Genomic DNA, 21,301 nt, shown 5'->3' with positions numbered 1-21,301 from the left:
CTATTAACATTTAATGATTAACTTTGGTCTTTGAATTTTGTAACAAATTCCTGCTTTGGCATCTTTTTCTATTTGGATTTGTTCTGCCAAAGCTGTTAGAGTTGGAGAAGTATTTCAAGATCGGTATGGCTCTGTAGAAGAGCTGCCTTTTTATACCATATGCCATCTAACTAATAACAGGTGTTAAGTTAGTGTTAACTTAATCATCAAATAATGTTTTTCTCATTTTTTTTTTAAGATTTTATTTTAAAGATTTTTTTAATTTTTTTTTAAAGATTTTATTTATTTATTTGACAGAGAGAGATCACAAGTAGGCAGAGAGGCAGGCAGAGAGAGGAGGAAGCAAGCTCCCTGCTGAACAGAGAGCCCAATGTGGGACTCGATCCCAGGACCCCGAGATCATGACCCGAGCCTAAGGCAGCGGCCCAACCCACTGAGCCACCCAGGCGCCCCTCATTCATGGCTTTAATTAATCGATTGTTTTAGTTGTTTCCATCTCTTTTGCCATCTCCTTTACTGAAACTAGATCAGATATAAAGATGTATTTATTTATTTGTGAGAGAGAGAGAGCACTCATGAGAGAGTGTGTGCATGCAGGGGGAGGGGCAGAGGATGAGTGGAAGAAGCAGACTCCCCGCTGAGCACAGAGCCCAATGGCAGGGCTAAACCTTACTATCCTGAGACCTTGATCTGAGCAGAAACCAAACATCGGGTGCCCAACTGACTGAGCCACCTGGGCACCCCAAATCAGATCAGATTTAAATAGTTTGATGTCCACCATACTCGTCTGTGTGATAAACCTTGTCTTGCTGTCTTGCAACATTTGTGGGCACGTAAATTCCTATTTCATCAAAGTTCGCTAGTATTCAATACTGTATAATTGTAGTGTGTTGTTATAAAACTCAGTGAATTCCCCCAAGTTATCTCACAGTATTCCAAAAATTGAATCTACTTTATTAACACATAACTCATAAGATGCTTTAAAAATGTCTTGTGCTTGATACTGTCTTGACTGTACTTCTGAGTGTGTGATGGTCCTCACATTGTAGAAATACCTTGTTGGTGGCACTGGGGAAGGTTGATTGGAGAGACCAGAAGCAGAGAGGCCTTAGGGGACAGCGCCAAAGTAGATAAGTTGCGACTGCGGCAAAAACAAAGGTGGTAGCAATGGGAACTGATGGGACAAATTTAGGAACCAGGATTCTACCTTTATATCCTAGCACCATGCCTGCATACAGTTGGTGCTTAGTAATCTTTTTTTTGGTCTTTGGCTTGAGTGGCCTTTCAATGGGCAGTGCCATTCTCTGGATAAGTAGGGCAGCGATGTGACCTCTCAGAACGCTGTCCACCATGGATATGCCAGCCCTCTGACTTGGGAGCAGGGATGGCCTAGAAACCAGTGGGGAAGGAAAAGCACAAACTTCCTCTTCGTCATTCTTGGGTATGGGGTTGGCGTAAGACCATAGTGGAAAACGGACAAGGCTTTCTCCTCTCTCCTTTCCTTGCTCCTTCTTTTCTAGCATCTTCCTCTCTGAGCCCTCAGGTTCTCCCGTCTCTGCCACCACCTTCTCAACCAGTGAAGGGTTGGAGGAGGGGAGGTGACCAGGAATAATGCTTTCACTGTCAGTATCCCAGGTTCTGCAATTACCCAGCTCCTCTCCCAGCTTCAGAAATCTTTCCTCAACTCTGTTCCCCAGCAGAGTGCAGGAAACCTGTCTGATTAAATGAGTTCCTACTCCTGTGTAAATAACTGATAGGTCCCATTACTTGCCCTCCAGCTGATCATTTGAGTCTGCAAAGGAGGCTGCTCCTTTTGCTAACACTACCCAAGGGAAAGCTCCCCACCCTCTTGTGGAGGGAGGGTGGTAGAGGAGAGAGGTTTTTGGTTGCTGTTCTACAAAGCCGGGCCCCGCCCTAGAGTCCTGCTCTGGGGCCTGCTCTCCTCTACAGCTCCCATTTTCATAGGATTTTTGCTTCCTGCATTTTCGAGCTACCCTGTTTCCTAAAACAGCAGAAGTGCATGCCCCTCTGGTCTCTGGCGGGAGGTGTGGCTGCACTAGGATGGTCTGACCACAGTGGGAAGGGGACAGCCCAGAGACCACACTCAGTGCGATGTTTCCGTACTGTTCAGGTTTAAGAGCTTCACACACCCATAGAAGGGCTATGCCTGTCATGTGTATGGGGGTAGTTCATGCCTCCCCTTCTTTCATGGTTCCAGAATATCCAAGGTGGACCTGGCCACTATTCAGGTGAGTTCACATACACAAGCCCATCTTTGTCCTTGCAACAGTCCATGAGAGGTGTCCTTATCTATCTCCATTTTATAGATGGGGAAGTTCAGACTCTAGAGAGAGAAAGTCATTTACTCAAGGCCTTGTCACTAGGAACGGAACGGCTCAGATTCGGGCCCATGGCTCTCCACTTCCAGAACCCATACCCTTCCTCCTGTCACATGGCCTTTGGTACAGCAGTTTATAGGGAGACTGAGAACCCTGGAAATATGTTGAGGCTTTTATTAAAATACCAACAGCATAGTCAGTTCACCAAATGATCATAAACGGATAAGCGAAACAATCAGTCTCAGGGAGGAAGAGGAAGAACTTTGTAATTCCTAGATGGAATGTTTTTTTGAGGTCTCCATTGCCTCCCATTTAAAGTCTTAACTCCTGGGGTGCCTGGGTGGCTCAGTGGGTTAAGCCGCTGCCTTCGGCTCAGGTCATGATCTCAGAGTCCTGGGATCGAGTCCCGCATCGGGCTCTCTGCTCAGCAGAGAGCCTGCTTCCCTCTCTCTCTCTCTGGCTGCCTCTCCGTCTACTTGTGATTTCTCTCTGTCAGATTAATAAATAAAATCTTTTTAAAAAAAATAAATAAATAAAAATAAAGTCTTAACTCCTTCACTTCAAAGTAATTATGGAAATTTTGGGGAGATCTAAATGGATGAAAAGGTGGGGAGGGAGAAAGAGAAAGAAGTAACTAATTCCCACCGATATACACTCTTTCCTCTCCTTCTTGCGATCTCTATAATCATCTAAAATGAAATGAACAGCACGTAGCATTCCGTAACTTGCTTTTCTCATGGTAGGAAGCTGTGAATGTCTTTCCAGAAAATACATGGTTTTGAATTTTCAGTAGTTGCATCTGTTGATTGTGGGATTTCTCCCATTTCTTCAGTGGTTATAAAGTCTTCACCATCATAAGTAAATAGTCAACTATTGTATCCCTGGTGTCATGGTTCACATTTAACTCTGTGACCCATCAGAAATGTGTTGTAGTGTGATGGGTGAAGCAAGCTCTAACTTGCCTTTTGCCCCCTAGTAGCCAGTTTTCTCCATGCCAGTTGTTGAATTAAATTGTTTAATGTTCATTAATGTGGATGCTTTCTTTGTTCCATAAACTGTCACGGTCTTATCGATGCCAGATTTAATGTGGTCTATTCTGCTGATCGTTATCTTTTCTGAGGCTAGCATGACATATACTTTTTTTTTTTTTTTTAAGTTTTATGTATTTATTTGAGAGAGAGAGAGAGAGAGAGAGAGACCATGTGCTTTGGGGGGAGGAGCAGAAGAAAGAGAATCTTAAGCAGGCTCCATGCCCAGTACAGAGCCCGCCGTGGGGCTCGATCTCACGACCCTGAGATCATGACCTGACCCAAAACCAAGAGTTGGATGTTTAACCAACTGAGCCACCCAGGTTCCCCACACATTCTCTTTTAAAAACAGTCATTCTCTCTTGTGTTATCTGGCAGAGAAAATTCCCTTTCTTGATGCTGATTTCCCCAAATTTTCATAACTGTCCTATCCTATTTTTCCCATCTTGTGAAATTTAGAATCAGTTGGTGAAGTTTCAAATTCTCATCTGTAATTTGATTCAAATTGCCTTAAACCTTCATATTAACTTGAGAAGAATTATTAATCTTAATATTCAGCCTCTCCAGTTGGGACCTTGGGTACATCTCTCTGTTTTTGTTGTTGTTGTTGTTGTTTTTAAAGATTTTATTTATTTATTTAACAGAGAGATCACAAGTAGGGAAGGGGGTAAGAGGAAGCAGGCTCCCTGCTGAGCAGAGACCCTCCAATGCGGTACTCGAACCCAGGACTCTGAGATCATGACCTGAGCCGAAGGCAGAGGCTTAACCCACTGAGCCCCCCAGGCGCCCCACATCTTTCTATTTTTTAGACTTTTCTCTCTCAGTGGAGTTTTGTCTTTTTTCTCATATGTATATTTTTTGTAAGATTATGTCTACATTTTTTTCAAGCATTTGAAAATTGCTGTTTGTGAATGAGAGCATGGAAATTTCTTCCATATTTCTCTTTGTTCATACTGCTGGGATAGAATTAAGCAATTTTCTACTCTTCATTCTGGTGTATTCTGGCCACCTTCTGGAGCAACTTCATGTTAATTCTATGCTATTTTTAGTTCATTCTTTTGAGAGCAAATAACTTGTTTTGCTTTAGAACTAGTCTTCTCTATGTCTGTGGTAAGTTTGGGCTTTTGTCATGGAGCTCCTCGTGGGCACATGCCAACCTCCCCTTGCCTCCCATGTCCAGGCACACCATTGGTGCTCCATGAGTGTTCCTTGAGGGAGAACGAAGGAACCCTAGGCCTAGGAACTGGGTCCTGGTCCCAGGTGAGATCCCCTTGATGGCTCACTCCTTTTTATGGTCCACACCTCAGTTTTCTTGGAAGGCTGGGGGCTTTCAGACCCAAGGGCCCTGCTGTAGGCCAGCCACCCCACAGGGATGCTTCCAGCCAGTTGGGGAGCGGTGGCCACTTTCCCTAGGAACACCCCATTCAGGACAGATGGGCTCAGGAATAGGTCCTAAGCAGAGACTGTGGTCAACCCGGAAGGTCTTGCTCTCCCGTCAGCCAGGCTTGGAACACTCCCCTCCCAGGCTTGGAACACTCTTTCTAAGGAAGGGGCTACCTTCAGACGCAGCCCCTCCCATGAGTCCAAAGCTAAAAAAGTGACTGCAGATTTTACTTAGTTCTTCCTATATTTCTACATGCTATATAGTTGCCCATGTTGATTAGTATTCTGTTGTTTCATTTAAAAAATAGGTGACACATTCACAAGGTTCTAAAATGAAAGCAATCACAGGATTTCATTAAAACAAAAACATATTTTAGTGTAATCTCTGCCCCCAGCGTAGGGCTCAAAACTCACAACCCTTGAGACCAAGAGTCGCACACTCAACGGACCGAGTCAGCCAGGCGCCCCAAACATGATACCAATTTAAAAGGCTTGCAGTGAAGTGTCTCACTCCACCCACCTCTCCCCCATCCCATCCATATCACTTTTTTTAACTTGTGTGTCCTTCTAAGATGTTTTTATTCAGATACAACCAAATGTGAATGTATTTTTACTTTTCTTCATTCTTACCCAATAGGTGGAATCCGATTTATTTTATTTATTTCTTTTTAAAAGATTATTTATTTATTTATTTCTTAGAAAGAGAGAGAGAACATGAACGGGGGGAGGGGCAGAGAGAGAGGGAGCTGCAGACTCCCCTCTCCCCAGTTCAGGGCTCAATCCTGGGACCCTGAGATCGTGACCTGACCCAAAGGCAGACTTAACAGACTGAGCCACCCAGGCACCCCAATTTTATTTAAAATACGCATTATAATAATAATAATAATAATAATAATAAATTTTGAGCACTCATTATATGCTAGTCACTAGTCTAATCATATATATATATATATATATATATATATATACATACTCATTTAATCTTTCTATTTCTCCTATTATTATCTGCATTTTGCCATGGAGATTTTTCCATATAAAGAGCGTCCTCAATTTCTCACAGCAGCACAGCATTCCACTGTATGGAATACAATCCTAATTTATGAAACTCATTGCCTACCTTTGTTTCTGTTCTTTGCTCTTACATACTGTGTTGCATTGTACAGATGCTACTTTGTAAATTAGAGATAGAGCTACAGAACAGACACGTAGGAGAGGGATTGCTGGTTCAGAGGATAAATATGTTCCTGATTTTGATGGCTGTTGCCAAGCTGCCCTCTGCAATTATTTCTTTTCATAATCGCTCAGCATTTCTTGTTAATAGTATCTTGGTGAGTATTAATAGTTCAGGCAATTACAGTCATCACAGCCTTTGTTGAGAACATTTATGTAGCACCTCTCTCATTTGATCGTCTGTGGCACTCCAGTATGAGCTGGGGATTATCCCTGTTTTACAGATAAGAAAACCGAGGTACAGAGAGGTTAAGTGACTTGCCAAGGGCACAGAGCCCAGGTCAGATCCACGTTTGCCTGGCTCTTTTCTCTGCTTCAGCTGCCAATTAACCTCAGTCCCTGGCCCTGCCTCATGGTAATGGGTATCTGTCACTTACATTAGATTTCCCCAGGCTGGCGGATCTGAATGCCCTCGACCTAGCTGCAGCCCGCATGCTTCCCTCACACTCAGGGCTCTCCAAGAAACCTCTGCTGGACTGGAATAAGTGTCTTGTGTTTGATCAAGAGGTTCAGGCTCGAGGCCCTGCCTTCTTCTGATCTGGGGAGGCTGGGAACTGGCAAAGCTGAGGACTGGTAACTGGTGGCAGTTTTTAGAGTCTGGCTAGCCAACAGGACAAGCTGATCTCGGTAACTAAGGCCAGAGTGGCTCCAGCTAAAACCCTTTCTCCTGGCTGCAAGTGGGCTGACTATCACTGCTAATGAGAATAAATCACAGCAAACTTTCTGAGGAAGTGATCAACAATATTTTCCTGGGAGCATTTGAAGAGGGGGTGTTGCGGTGTGTCAGACCAGGGATTTGAGCCAGACTGCCTGGGGTCTTATATTAGTCTCCTATTGCTGCTCTAACAAATTAGCACACATATAGGAGCTTCACACATTACAGGTTTGTTACTACATACCTCTGGAGGTCAGAAGTCTGAATGGGTCTTATGGAGATAAAATCAAGGGCCGCATTCCTTTTGGAGGCTCTTGGAGCCAATCTGTTTTCTTGCCTTTTCCAGCTTCTAGATGCTGCCTTCTTTCCTTGGCTCATGGCCCCCTTGCATATTCAAAGGCAGCAGGTAGCACCACAAGACCTCTGCTTCCTCGATCACATCTTCTTCCTCACACCTGCCTGCCTCCCCCTCTTTCCTTATAAGGACCCTTGTGATTACAGTGGGTCCTCCCAGATGATCCAGGATAATCTTCCCATCCTGGATCCTTAACTTAATCATATGGACTAAGTCCTTATCATTATATAAGGTAACATACTCAGGTTCTGGGAATTCATACATTATTCTGCCTACTACACTTTGCCTTGGGACTCTATCACTGATGAATTGTGTGACCTTGGACAAGTTATTGTTCCTCTTGTTCAGTGTCCTCATCCTTAAAATGAGTATATAAAAATTCCTACTCTGTAGGAGCATTAGGAAGATTAAAAGGATTGATATTTCTCAAATGCTTATAATAGTGTCTGACACATAGTAAATGCTATGGAAGTGTCTGTTAGCTAAACTCTATTAAATAAATAAAAAATTTTATTTTTATTCTTTGATTTAGCATTCCTATTATTTGTAATCTGTTTCATAGAAACAAGCATCCATGAGTTAGGCCACATAAAGCATTGACCATAGTGGCAAAAAGAAACAAAAAATGTGCAAATAGGAGAGCATTCGGGGTGCTTGGGTGACTCAGTCACTTAAGTGTCTGCCTTGGCCTCAGGTCATGAGTCAGAGTTGGAGAATTGAGTCTGCATTGGCCTCCCTGCTCAGCGGAGAGTCTGCTTCTCCCTTTGCCCCTCACCCCACTCGTGCTCACTCTTTCTCAAATAAATAAATAAAATCTTCAAAAATAAAAAATAAAATAAAAAACAAATAGGAAATCCCTGGAATGTCCATTAACAGGAGAATGACTGATCAGTTGTGGTACATACGGAATTTAAAGGAGCTAGTAAAGAGAATACATAGGGGCGCCTGGGTGGCTCAGTTGGTTAAGTATCTGCCTTCAGCTCAGGTGGTGATCCCAGGCACCTGGGATTGAGCCCCACATCAGGCTCTTTCCTCAGGAAGGGGCTTGCTCCCCCCCACCTCTGCTAGCCTCTCTGCCCACTTGTGATCTCTGTCTCTCTGTCAAGTAAATAAATAAAATCTATTAAAAAGGAATATATGTAAGAATACAGTAAGATCTATATTTATTACACCTCCAGGTATGTCCTGAAAAAAGTTAAATTAGAGGAGGAAATTGCAAAGTCATTACTCCTGACCTCATTCACAGCATGATCTTGTTTTTGTTTTGAGGAACAAATATCAACCCACCAAAATTGTTGTGGATCCTTGAGCCAATTTTTTAACCTCTGAATGTCTAGGTTTCTTCATCTATGAAATGAGGATAAGGATAATTCTCCCCATGGAAACTCTACCAAGGCTTACATGGGATGAAATGTATCGAGTCCTTAAAATCCTGCAAGCAGCTTCATTGTCTGGCTATTTGCATAAAGTGGTTTGTGAAGAGTTGTGGAAGGATGCACCCAGATGCTCATCTAGTTGCCTCAGAAGAAAGGAAAAGAAATTCAGAAGTGGTGTGAGAAGATGATTAACTTTTTGTGTATCTGTGCCTTGTTCCACAGACGAAGACTAGCAGTTGTTGCTTTAGTAACTTTTTATGTTCTAATGTTTTATTGGTAATTTGGAGGCTAGCACCATAACCACAAACTGAGGGGCGCCTAGGTGGTTCAGTCGGTTAAGTCTGCTTTCAGCTCAGGTCATAATCCCAGAGTCCTGGGATGGAACCCCCATGGGGCTCCCCGCCCAGCGAGGAGCCTTGCTTCTCCTTCTCCCTCCCTACTTGTGCTCTCTCTCTCTCTCTCTCTCAAATCAATAAATAAGATCTTTAAAACAACAACACACACACACACACTCACACTCTCTGAATCGGGAAGACCACGAACCTAGAAACATACCGTGATTCAGAGTTTTGTAGTTTTTGAAGAGGTGTTTAATTACGGAAGTTTAAGGGGTAGGGGGTGAAGGGAGAACAGGAGAGCCCAAAACTAAGCCGGCCTTGTGTATCCGCAGCATCTACTGCCGGGGCTGCTCCAAGCCACTGTGCTGCTCGTGCGCGCTCCTGGATAACATCCACAGCGAGCTCAAGTGCGATATCAGCATCGAGATCCAGCAGCGGCAGAAGGAGCTGGACGCCATGGCGCAGGCGCTGCAGGAGCAGGACCGCGCTTTCGGGGCGGCGCAGGCGCACATGCGCTCGGCTGTCAGCCAGCTGGACCGCGCGCGCGCAGACACCGAGGAGCTGATCCACACACGCGTGCGCCAACTAGTGACGCACGTGCTGGCCCAGGAGAAAGCGCTGCTGGAGGGGGTGAGCGCGCAGTACCAGCGCAGCTACCAGGAGATTGCGGGCCAGCTGGGCCACCTGGAAGCTGTGCTGCAGCGCATCCGTTTAGGAGGTTCGCTGGTGCAGAGGATGAAACATTACGCCTCCGACCAGGAGGTGCTGGACCTTCATGGCTTCCTGCGGGAAGCGCTCGGCCGCCTGCGCCAGGAGGAGCCCCAGTACCTGCAGACCTCTGTGCGCACCGACAGCTTCGACAAATTCAAAGTGCGCCTGCAGGAACTCGTCTCCTGCATCACTCAGGGGACAGGTAAGCACCCGAGCCACCACGTGACCAGCCCCTTTACCACTTAAGAGCTTCTGCTTTGCTCTTCCTCCCTGGGGGAGAGGGGCAGGAAAAGGTCATTTACATGTGATAGGAAAGGAAACTGGGTTTTTTGGTTTTTGTTTTATTAAGTCTAGGGTTTGCTCACATCGTTGATTCTAGAGTGCGGGATGAGGAGGAGAGTAGGCCCTGACATGGAGTCTGCAGCCTCCCAGAGGGGGCGTATTTTACTAATTTGCAAGACCCTTTGGATTAGCTGTGATCTTGTGACCCTGGGAGAAGTTAAGAAAATACAAAGCAGAGAACCAGACCCACTAGCATTTTAGCCCCAAAGGGTAACCACTCTAGGAAGTTCGCTTAAACCCTCTATCTAGCAACAGAGAAGTCAACTGGAACGTGAGGTTAGAGCAGAAGGGGCTGAGGAAACCCCCTGGGGTGGTCGGATGCTTACCTAAAACCATGCCTTGGCTCAGTGGAGAAGATACTTTGCCTCTAGCATGGCCAGTCATCTGGACCAGCTGCCCACCTTTGTGTGCCCTGCCTGGTATTGGGCACTTGGGAAGTAGACAGCAGACCAGTTCCTGAACTCGAGAGCTGTCCAGCCCAACCAGGGCACAGATGGGAGCACATCACATAGCTGGAGAACAAGGTAGTGCTCGGCTCTGCGGTCCAAATGCTGGAGTTGTAGCAGCTCTGTGTGAGCTGGTAACATCAGGGGGGGCTTTCAAGAGACCCTAGGGAGGGGGTGCCCAAAAGGGCCTCCAGGGTGAAGAAGCTTTAAAAGCTTTTTGACAGACCCTCTTAACTGAACTCTGAGCTCTAGTTAGACAAACTAGTGTGAGGATGCCCTTTTCAGGAAAGGGGTGGGTAGCAACAGAATCTGAAGGCGTCCGGGCAAGGGCCAGTGATCAGGGATACGTCACTGCTACCCTAGAGCTGAGGGAAGTGGTCTTGTAAAAGTATAATCCTAGAGTGCACATGGACTTGTGCGTTTTCCACCTAGGCAGTGAATGTTACTCTGGACACAGGAAGTGACACCAACAGATTTAAACAGCTTGTCTTCCGTATTGTAACTAGGCAGTGGAGGGGCAAGGAGCTCTTTTCTAAAGCGTGAAAAATTTAGATTAGATGTAATAGAAATCAGGCTGTAGATCACAAGAGTATCGTGAAGCTCTCACTGTGTGCAGGGAAGTCAGTGAGCAATGATAACCTTAGGATTGTTCACACTTTGCCTTGGTGGTGGCCAGGAGATGGACAGAGAGTGCCCCTGGGGTTTGTACTCTACTGCCCCCCCCCCCCGGCTGGATTCATGCTTCCTGAAGTCAGGGAGCTGTCCTTCCAAATGACAGCCCCTCTGTGGAGCTCCCCCAGTGCTATGAGAGGCCCTGAAGCAAGAGTTTCTAGGAAAACAAGAAGGGATGTTTCCTTGGTCACTGTCCCATCCAAGATGCCTCTCACCAGGGATGTCCCTAACCTGCCTGTAACCTTTTCTGTGTTCTCCAGATGCAACTCCACCCCGGCGAGCCAGCCCAGAGGCTGCCAACCCTCGCAGGGACTCTCTTGACATTGAGCTGGTGAGATGGACTGAGATGTGAAGGGGAGGCTGTAAGGTCCAGCAGGGTAGTCAGGTTCCCCTCTGGCAGGAGGGAAACTAAGTCTTGTTGTCCCTATGTCTGCAGGCAGTAGAAGAGGGAGAGTGCCCAAGAGGAATAGTGAGTGGCTGGACTGGAGCTTTTGGTGGGAGGGAATATAGGAAGGGATGGCGAACTGACTGGTTCTGGGCTCCTAAATGCACTTGATGGGTTCGGGAAGGGGTGGACAGGAGGTCAAGAAGGTGGTCACTGGTGGGTGGATCTGACAGATGTGGTAAATGACCTCTCCCTTACTCTGTACCCCATCCCAGACATGTGAGCCTTTTCCTGGAATCACCGTAGGAGCCTTCCCCTCCTCTTTCCCCATACGTGGTTCTTGGAGAGGAGAACAGGGCCTGGAGTCAGACCTCAGTCCCAGCACCTGGGGTTTCACTGGTGTGATTTCAGGACCAGCATAGATGCAAGACCATAATTTCTCAGGATTGGGTGATGTCCATGCCCCCTCTAATGATGGCATTCCCTCTGCAGCACCCTTGACCTGTGGCTCTCCACACACACACACACCTCCACGAACAGGAAGCACACTAGTTCTTTCACTTTTTTTTTTTTTTTTAAAGATTTTATTTATTTATTTATTTGACAGACAGAGATCACAAGTAAGCAGAGAGGCAGGCAGAGAGAGAGGAGGAAGCAGGCTCCCTTCTGAGCAGAGAGCCTGATGGCGGGGCTCGATCCCAGGACCCCAGGGCCACAACCCGAGCCGAAGGCAGAGGCTTTAACCCACTGAGCCACCCAGGCACCCTGAGCTCACTAGTTCTTGGGGCAGCCACTCCCATCTCTGGACTGCTCTTAGATTGCTTGCCAGGGTGAAACTGCAGTGGCACTCCTCTGGCTTGCCCTCTTGGGTGCTTGTCTTCTTCGGACTAAGCTTCCAGAGTTCCTCCTTAGACCAAGAGGCATGGTCATCCAGGTTTGTATGTGCCTGCCTGTCAAGGATGCCTGGACTGATCAGCCCTCCATGGAAAGCAGATCTTCTGATGGTAGCAGTCAGGCGGTGAGCCTTCCTGGCTTGACCATACATGGCCTTTAGGGGAGAGGATTGCAGGAGACAGAGGCAATCTGGACAGGCTTCCTGGAAGAGGCAGGATTTAGGCTCTGAGGGTTTTGGAGCTATGAGGGAGCTCTTTTGCACAGGCTGAAGTTAAGGCCCAAAGAGAGGGTGACTTAACTCAGAGCCACATGATACGGCAAGCGAGGGGTAGGACTAGAAGCCTACTCCTAACTGCTTTGGTTACTGCATCCCCGTATACATAGCTTGACAAGTAAAGAAGGACATTGTATTTTGTTTTTTGGATAAGTCATTCAATCACATGGTCAGAAGGAAAAGCAGAAAGTGATAAGGAAGTGAAAACTCCAGTTTTTTAAAATGTCATTGATGTGTATACTTAGAGTTTCTGCATTTCACTGTATATAAATTGGACCTAAAATATTTTTTTGATCCCCAGGCGACAATAATCTGTGGCTCAGTTGAGAACCACTGTTTTGAGGTGGGAAGGATACTCACCTACCATCGTTCCTTACCCCATTCCTCATTTGAGCTCTCCCATTAGTCAGCATTGCAACAATTTAGGCAATGCAAAAAAGACTGTAATGGTGCATAACCTGTATCTCCACATACTACACTACATGTGGCACCTTGCTGCCCCAAACCTGCACATACATGATCTGGATTTAGAAAAAGAAAGAAAAAGATACATGATGTCTCACTCCTACCTCATCCCTATTTTCCCACTTCTTGTGCCCACATACCTATCTTTATTTATTTCTTATGTATCCTTCCAGAATTTCTTTTTGTCATTACAGGCAAATATGATCACAGGTCATCGGTTTTTCCATTCTTTTTTGGGACAAAGGTAGAATAATACCCTATATTCAGAGTGTTATGCCCAGGCTTTTTCACCCAAGGAAGTATTCTGGAATCTTCTGGAATTCTTACACTATGGGTAGGTAGGGAGATTCCTGCTGCCTTTTTGCACGTGCACCGTGACCTGTTGTATGGATGTAGCATCTTCACTTAGCCAGTTTCCTGCCAACGCATATTTAGGTTGTTTGGTATTACAATGCTAGGATGAATAATGTCCCCCAGACAATCCACTGAATAATTGTGCGAAGTGCCCCGGGTCCACGGAGCTCAGCTATCTTTCCAGGTGCCAGTCGCTGGTTAATTAACAGCTTTTTGCCAGGTCTTTGTCTTTACGTTACCTCTCATCATCCTATCCACTACTATGCAGTTTGAACTTGGAGCATGAGAAGAATGCTCCTTTTTTTGCAAAGCATCTTGCTTTTGCTTTGGTAGCCGGCTGGAGGAGGGGACACACAGGCCAGTGGAGCTGGGGAAGAGGAACAGGTTTCACACTGTGAGCCCAAGGGACCAGTGGAGCAGCTCCAGCAAGGCTGGGAGGCAGTCTCAGGAGAAAGGTCCATCAGCTGTGCCTAGAGAAAGGCCACTCTTGGGCCAAAGCCCCTGCCTTAGGAGGCAGGAGCTGGGCTTCCGGCATCAGCCCTTGATCCCTCTTGAAATGGTTGGTTTACTTTCACTGGGGTCATGCGCCCACACAGAGGCGATGAGAAGAACAGCAGTAGGCTTGACTAGGACTGGTTCTTTCTATAATGACGTTAAAATACTTTCAAGAAAAAAAATAAATAAAACCCTTTAAAGCTATAAAACAACTGAAAGTCAGTCGTCATGATTTTTTGTCTTTAGTGAGCCCTCCTGTGTGTCCCCTGCTTCATGAACCTGGGACTGGGGGTGTCATGAATGGGACAGAGGCAGAGAGAGGAACCCAGGCCCACCTGTGGGGAGTCCATAGCCCACTTGAAGATAGTCTTTGACCTACCAGGGACGTGTAAATCCAGACACAAAAGGACCTTTTCAACTTTAAAAAAAAAAAATTCTTCATGGTGATAAAATACACATAACATAAAATTTATCTAGCAGTGGAATTGCTGGATCATATGGTAATTCTATTTTTAACGTTTTGAGGAGTCACTATGCAATTTTCCACAGTTGGCTATGCCATGCTGTGGTCCGACTAACAGTGGTCTCCATTTTCTCGACATCTCAACCCCAGTTTTCAATAATAACCGTCCAAATTGGGTGTGAGGTGGCTTTGATTTTTGACCACTACCCATTGTAAAGAAATATATTTTGAATCTAGTCTACAGCATATGTACATGCATAACTATAGCTGAAATGGAAGTTTTGCAGGATAAATTAGACCTGTTACATGAGTCATGCTTGAATTGCTTTCCTGATCTGCTAATGGGTCACAGACTGTAGTTTGAAAACCACTGGCGTGGAGCACTTGGCAGAGATTGTATACTTTCCTAGAGGTCCAGGAGCTCCACTGTTTTCCCCCCTCCCTCTCAGCTCCACTCCGCTCAGAGCCAGAGAGACAACCCTCCTTCCTTTCTGTACAGATGTCAAGGAAAGGAAACCCAGGAGGGAAGGAGGGGAAAAGGAAGTCAATCCGTTATAGCAAATGATGTGGAAGCCCACATCCCACATCAAAGTGCTTGATACCGAGAGGAGCCCCTCCTAGGGGGTTCTCGTCCCAGTACAGGGGACCCCCATTGTGCTGGGCTTCCCCTGCCTGCCCCTAGCACAGGTTCCCCTGTGCAGGTGGGCCTGACCTCTCTTCTACTACGCCGGAGGGACGGAGCTTGTCCCTGTGAGGAAAGATACCTCTGGCCTCCTCATCCCATAGTCCAGCGCCTGCTTTCTCCAGTGCAGCTGGGCTCGGGGAAGCACCCCCCTCCAGCTGTTTTCAGAAACATGAGATTCCAACCCTGGTCCAGGACTTTGGGAAACAAGTCACTTCACCTCTCATGCCTCTGATGCTTCTCTGTAGATTGGCAATAATCAAGGATGGTCCCTGTTTCTTTCTTTTAACTATAATTTTTTTTTCTGTTAAATTTATAGAGGAAAATGCCCCATTTGAGCCATCTTAGGGGGTACAGTTTAGGGACAGTTAGTATGCTTACAATCTTACACAACCACCCCACCCACCTAGTTCCCAAATATTCCCATTATCCGGAAAGGGGACCTCGTCCCCCTGCTGTGGCTGCTCCCCATCTCCCCTACCTCCTCCCTGGCATCCCACCTGCTCTCTGTCCCTATGCGGTCAGCCCTTGCAGATAGTCATTTGAATGGACCCCTACAACGTGTCCTCTACTGGGGCTGGCTTCTTTTCATTTCACGTAGCGTACAAGGTTCATCCCGGTTGCAAATACAGAGCTTCATTCCTTTTTACGGCTGAATAATGCTCCACTGAGTGGCTGTCCCACGTTTGCATATCCACTCAGTGGTTGATAGACACCTTTTGACTGCTGTGAATTCTCGTGTGCCAAGTTTCCGTCGGATCATCTGTTTCCCGCCCTTTGGGCCTCTGCCTAGGAGTCGCATTGGTGGGTCATATGGAAATTCTGTGTTTGAGGACCTGCCCCTTCCCTCCTTCCTTTCAGCTTGGGTGTAGGAGGCGCTTCACACGGCTCCCAGCACAGCTTAACTCTAAAAGCAATCTTTACCATCAGTGTCATTGGTGACGCTAAGTGTCAGCTGCTTCTCCAAGCACAGCAGAGTTCATCTGCATGTTCCCATGAGACAGATGTTACCGGTGACAGAGGTTACTGGTATTTCCATTCTGTAGAGGGGGACCGAGCCCTGAGTTTTCAGTGATGGGGCCAAGGTGTGTAGTTGCTGTTCTGACCCAGGTGGCGTTAAGGCTCAGGGGCAGAGTGCAGATCACAGGGAAGTGCCCTGGAAGGGTCTCCTCACCATTCTAACTTTGCACCTGTAGAGGAGTGGTTTCCATCAGGAGCAAGCACTGTGTGGGGAGCTATTGTTGAGTAAGCCTTAAGGCATTGTTGGTCCCTACAGTCTCGGGAGGGGACTTAGGATGCCAGGAATTGAAGTGACCCTGAATGCCAGCACCTCAAGGTCAGGAAGAGGGGAAGTCATGGAGGGCGTGAGGAGGACTCCTGGTTCCCAGGGGGCTCTGGGGATTGGGTCACCCCAGGCATAGGTTCTTGGCCCAGGGCTCACTGCCACCTGCTCATTAACATCTCTCTTGTTTCTGGACCTCACAGTCAGAGGAGGTGCAGAGGGCTCTGACACAGGACTTGGAGCTGGCTGAGACCCAGACTAGGAATTTGGTCCAGCCGGTGCCCGGGGTGCACCCAGTGCCGGTTCACGCCTACTCCATCAAAGACTCCTGCAGAGAGGTAAGGGTCTCTCTATCACCCCCCTCCATCCCTGGAGACCCAGATCCCATCAGGCAGGCAGGGTGGTGGCAGGGGTGGAGGGGGGCGGTGTTGAGAATCCAGGCCTTAATCAACACCTACTTTGTTACTCTGTTCTCTCCCTCGCCCGGGCCACGCTGCCAGGAAGCTCCCCTGTAAGCACGAGCCACTCCAGGGCAGGCAGAGTCTGTGGTCAGCAGCCAGCCAGTGTGCCTGGTGGCCCAGGGGGCATCCTGTGTGGAGAGAGACGCGATCTGCATGGCAGGAGAGCCAAGGGGAAGGGCCACAGGCCCCTGCCTCCCAGGTCCGCGTCTCCCTCACCCCCCAGCACCCCTCAAAGCTGCTAACCTGGCCCTTTGACTCCCCACTGCATAGGAGGTCTGCAGCACAGTCCCGCCCCAGAAGAGGAAGTCCTGCCAGACTGAGTGCCCCAGAAAGGCCATCAAGATGGAGTCTGAGGAGGAGAGGGAGATACGGTTGGCCCGGAGCTCCCCGGAGCAGCCCAGGCCCAGCACCTCCAAGGCAGTCTCGCCGCCCCACCTGGATGGGCCCTCCAGCTCCGAAGGCCCCACTGTGGGAAGCGAGGGCTTTCTGCCCAACAACAACCACGCAGCCGGCGACGCTGGTGAGGCAGGTAGGGAGATAGCTGGGCAGAAGTGGCTGTGGCGTGCGAGCTCTCCTCCGGGGGTGGGAGGGGAACCTTCTTCTACATCCTCACCCCTCCCAGGGAGCTCAGTGCCAGTGCCCGGGGTGCACGGAGCCCATGGAGACCGCTGTACTGCACTCCTCACCAGCCCACCCCCTGCATCCCCTGTGTGTCCGGCTCTCAGCTGCCACCAGGTGGGGCAGGGAAAGCGTGCGGTTTGCATGGGGGGTGAGAATGGTGCAGTTCACCACATGACTTGCTGGGATTCCAGTGCGAGGAGCAGAAGGGGCTCTGTAGCTCCCTCCCCCAACACACCCTTGCAATGCCCAGCACTGCGCCCCCACCCAAAGCGAGTCTCCCCAGGAAGTGTGTATTGGACCGTAGCATGGGCCCAGAGAGACTTGGGGGGGAAAGTCCACAGCTACCACTTCCCAAATTTGTCTGAAGAGGTCACCTGCATGAAGGAGCTCATTTGTCCTGGATGTCTCTTACGGACGCTGCCAGATAGGGAGTCCTCGGGCATGAGCTCAATTTAATTAATGGAATTCTGGAATGGTCAAGACCGTTCTTCCGAGATCTGCTTCACCCAGAGGCCCCCTTTGTTTTCATTCTAGGTCCCAGACTGAGCCCTGATTCTGCTTGCACACTGAGCCCTGACTGACATTCCTTGCTCACAATGCTATTGGTAATCAAAAGATTTTGATTAACCAAATAAAGTATCTTTTAATTTGAACACCTCAGCTCAGGAGGCTGAGGCTTGGAACAAACCAATGTGTTTCTTTAGGATGGCAGGAGGTTCTAAACCAGGGGCTGTTTGCCAAGCAGCCTGTACAGGGAGCAGATTCCGAATTCAGGGCCGACAACTGAGTTAAGTGCTTACAGGGCACAGTGGGCAGTGACAGAAAGCCCTTTTAAGTGAATACATCCATACCAGCATGCTCGGTGGATGTTCCATCCACCCCCTCGCAGGGCACACATGGCCTACCTCATCCACTGGTCTATAGGGAGTCCCATGGAGCACACCTGGGCCCCCCCCACTGGGCCTTCTGGCAGGGCCTTAACACTGTTCCCTCTACCCGGTTTCAGAGGAACGAGTCGTGGTGATCAGCAGCTCGGAAGACTCAGATGCTGAAAACTCGGTGAGTGGTCCAGAAGTTCGGCCCTGGACTCCTGACTCCCCCTATTCCATGTCCCAGGGGACGCAGCCACAGCAGGTGACTCTCAGACTTGCCCTGCGCTTGAGGAGTCCTCCAGCGAGGCAGTGAGTCCTGAGCTGTCCTGAGGACAGACTCCAGATGCCAGCTGCGGTCCTGGACCACCCCATTCCTCCTTCCCTCCCTACGGGGGCAGGAGCCCTCACTGACCATCCGTCCTCTGAGATGCTGCTAGTGTGCTTCCTTCCAGAACCCTGTCTCGCTTCTGGACTAGCTAATGCCTTTGTCTGGAGCTTCCTTCTGTGTTCTCTAACCTCTAAGTCCTCAACGAGGAGGGTGGCCAAGAGCTCATACCCCAGTTAACCCACAGCCAGTGAGGGTCAGTGCAGGGCCATGAGGGCGTGGGGAGCACCGTGTGGGACCCAAATAGGCGAGTTTGCACTCCATAAGCAAAAACGTTAAAGCCGTCCCCCGTTGGAACATGTACCTTTGTGGGTTGCGACTGTTCCGTTCCTGGAGGTTGGTTAATGGAGGCTGGGGCAGAGGGGATGTGAACAGAGTGAAAGGCTGGACTGGGTGGCCCCTGAGGTCCCTTCCAGCCCTCAGTCTGAGGTTCTGTATTGGAAAGTGCACGGAGCCCACGGAGACTGCTGTACCGCATTCCTCGCCAGCCCACCCCTTGCCAAGGGCACAAGGAGCTTACCGCCTCTACCGGGCCTCCCGTCTGCCACTGGGTGCATGCCGCCCCCCAGCTTGGTCTTCCCACCGTCCCGCCGAACAAGCTGCAGTCTCTGAGGCCGAGTTTCCCCATCAGCTTGCTAGTCACCAGGAGAACGCCGCCATCTGCCACCGCCGTGGGACCAGCTTCCTGCCACGTAGAGCACAAAGAACCAGCCGTCTTCATCGTATCTTCCACTTGCCCCTCAAAGTGTACTATAAACCCGGGTGGACTTATCCTCCCCCTGAGGTCCAGGCCACCACCCCTGCCACCACAGGGCCTCCCAGCCATCCTGCCAGTGCCCAGGAGGGTCCCTGCCGTCTCCAGAGGGCCATGGGCCAGCGCAACCGCCGCCGGGCTCGAGGAGCAGTGCGCTCTGTCGGCTGCTCCCTCCGGGGCTCCCCTGTCGCCCAGTGGCTCAATAACTTTTTTGCCCTTCCTCTCTCCTCTGTGGCTGCCCAGCTGGACACCTCTGTCAGCGGGGAGAATGGAGGGAGGCAGAGTCCCCCAGACTCTTAGGGCAGGAATCTCCCCCAGGGATTCTGACACAGCCCTCTGCAGAACCCTGTAGCCCGGGTTCCACCGGAGGTCTCTGCCATTGCATTCCCACTCCTTTGCCCTCTGGAGAGGCTCCTGAGCCAGCCCGGCCCCCCTCAGACAGGCCTCTGAGAGCCCCGAGCACCTCCGTCCTCTATAGCTGCTGGCCACCATGCAGTCACTCCCGGCACTGTGTAGCCACTCAGCAGCCCCCGTTCCACCCTGCAGCCTGCCCCGGCCCATGCACCCAAGGCCCTGTGCACTGCAGGCATCCTGTGTATTGTAGTCAGGGAGCAGACCCAGGAAGGAAAGGCTGCATGGACTCAGCAGGGAGACGTAAGCCCTCTTCCCCGGAAAGGGCACAACTGAGATTTGGGTCACCGCTCCTCCCATTCCCGCGCCTCTTTTCCCAAAACTAGGAAGCATCTGTCGCCCTTTGCACCTCCCACTGTCCATGGCACCACCCCAAGGCTTTCCACGGGGCCTCTGCCGGGACCTGAACCCATGAGGGCAGGGACTGCGTCGATCCCAAGACCTGGCAGATACAGCTGCTCAATAAATAATGTGTTGAAATATTGCCCTTGCAAACCCTTCTTCCATGACCATCACATTCCCCGGGGGACTTAGCTCTTCTCTTGCCGATGACTTTATGTCTTCCTGGCACTGCAACTGGTTCTTTGGTGGGGTGGCCACGTCCCCCCCCCTTCTCCCACTGCCTGTGAGCTTCAGGGTGGTGGGTCAACACCTTCTGTGCCCCCTGGGCTGTGTTGGTCCCACCATCTGGAAAGGTCCTCTGTGCCTTGAGGTTCCAGGTCTTGAGGGGGGAACGCCCCTTTCCCCAGATCATTTCACACCTCCTCCTGCCTCCCCCCACATAGGGAAGCTGCCAGCCCTTGCCTCCCAGGGGTCCTCTCTTGAGCCAGGGCCAGCCTTCTTTCTGGGTGACTTCCAACAGCCAGCACCCCGGCCTCTCTGGGGTCTTCACCCCACCCACTGCAGCCCTCAGCCCCATGGCCACCCCCTGCACCTCACCGTACTGAGAGCTGGCCCACAGGGACTCCGACCACAGCATCCTGTCTCTTGAGCCCTCAGGTACTTCGGGAACCCCTGCCCTCCCCACCCCGGTTTCCACAGCTCTGGTGGCTGCTCTTTGTCCTCCTTCCTCTCAGGCCTCTGTTCTTTTCCATGTTGTTCTTCCAGTGACAACCCCTCTTCTCTTCCTAGTGTGTCCTTTCCTGTGGTCTCAGCCATGCCCGCGGCTGCTGAAGCCGGGCACCCTCGCTGCCAGACTAGGACAGATAGCCCGTGGCCCTGCACTGTCTGTGCTGGTTGCCCCCATAGAGCCGCCACACTTGTCTGTGTGCTTCTCTCAGCCCACTACACTGCCAGCCTGGCTACATGAGCGGAGGCCCCTCTCGATCGTTCCTCAGCGCCCGTCAGTTTTTCAGTCTTAACCTTTCCATAGTCTACGTTCCTCTGAACCCTGGGCACTTCTTTCTATCCTGGAACCACCACGACCCCCCCCCCCCCGCCAAAACAGAACAGACCCAGGGCAGAGGTAGAAGCCTGGGAAGGAAACTCTGAGAAAGGACGGCAATGCCAGTGCTCGCCAGACTTCGCGAGAGTTGGATGCAGGCATTGAAACCAGCAGTCTTGGGCAGGCGTCAGTCCAGCCTCAGCTGTCTGCAGGGAAGCGCTAGCTGATGTCTGCAGTTATTCAA

General features: G+C 49.6%; 1 protein-coding gene across 5 annotated transcripts in view; it reads left to right on the top strand.

Moving 5' to 3' along the window:
• The window catches only part of PML (PML nuclear body scaffold), a 40,950-nt gene that overhangs the window by 10,797 nt on the left and 8,852 nt on the right, over nt 1–21,301 (top strand). For 3 of the 5 annotated variants that reach the window (XM_059180418.1, XM_059180422.1, XM_059180421.1), the window contains exons 3-7: nt 9,037–9,617; nt 11,136–11,206; nt 16,373–16,507; nt 16,901–17,159; nt 18,258–18,310. In XM_059180418.1, coding sequence (XP_059036401.1) covers nt 9,037–9,617; nt 11,136–11,206; nt 16,373–16,507; nt 16,901–17,159; nt 18,258–18,310 — 1,099 coding nt within the window. Of the gene's footprint in view, nt 1–9,036; nt 9,618–11,135; nt 11,207–16,372; nt 16,508–16,900; nt 17,160–18,257; nt 18,311–18,953; nt 20,158–21,301 lie in introns of those variants that run through there. The other 2 variants (XM_059180419.1, XM_059180420.1) reach the window with 2 other exon arrangements.

The sequence above is a fragment of the Mustela lutreola genome, chromosome 7, assembly GCF_030435805.1.
Source record: "Mustela lutreola isolate mMusLut2 chromosome 7, mMusLut2.pri, whole genome shotgun sequence".
NCBI lineage: Eukaryota > Metazoa > Chordata > Mammalia > Carnivora > Mustelidae > Mustela > Mustela lutreola.
Note: the sequence above shows the minus strand (reverse complement) of the source record. Positions and strands in the feature narration are given on the sequence as shown.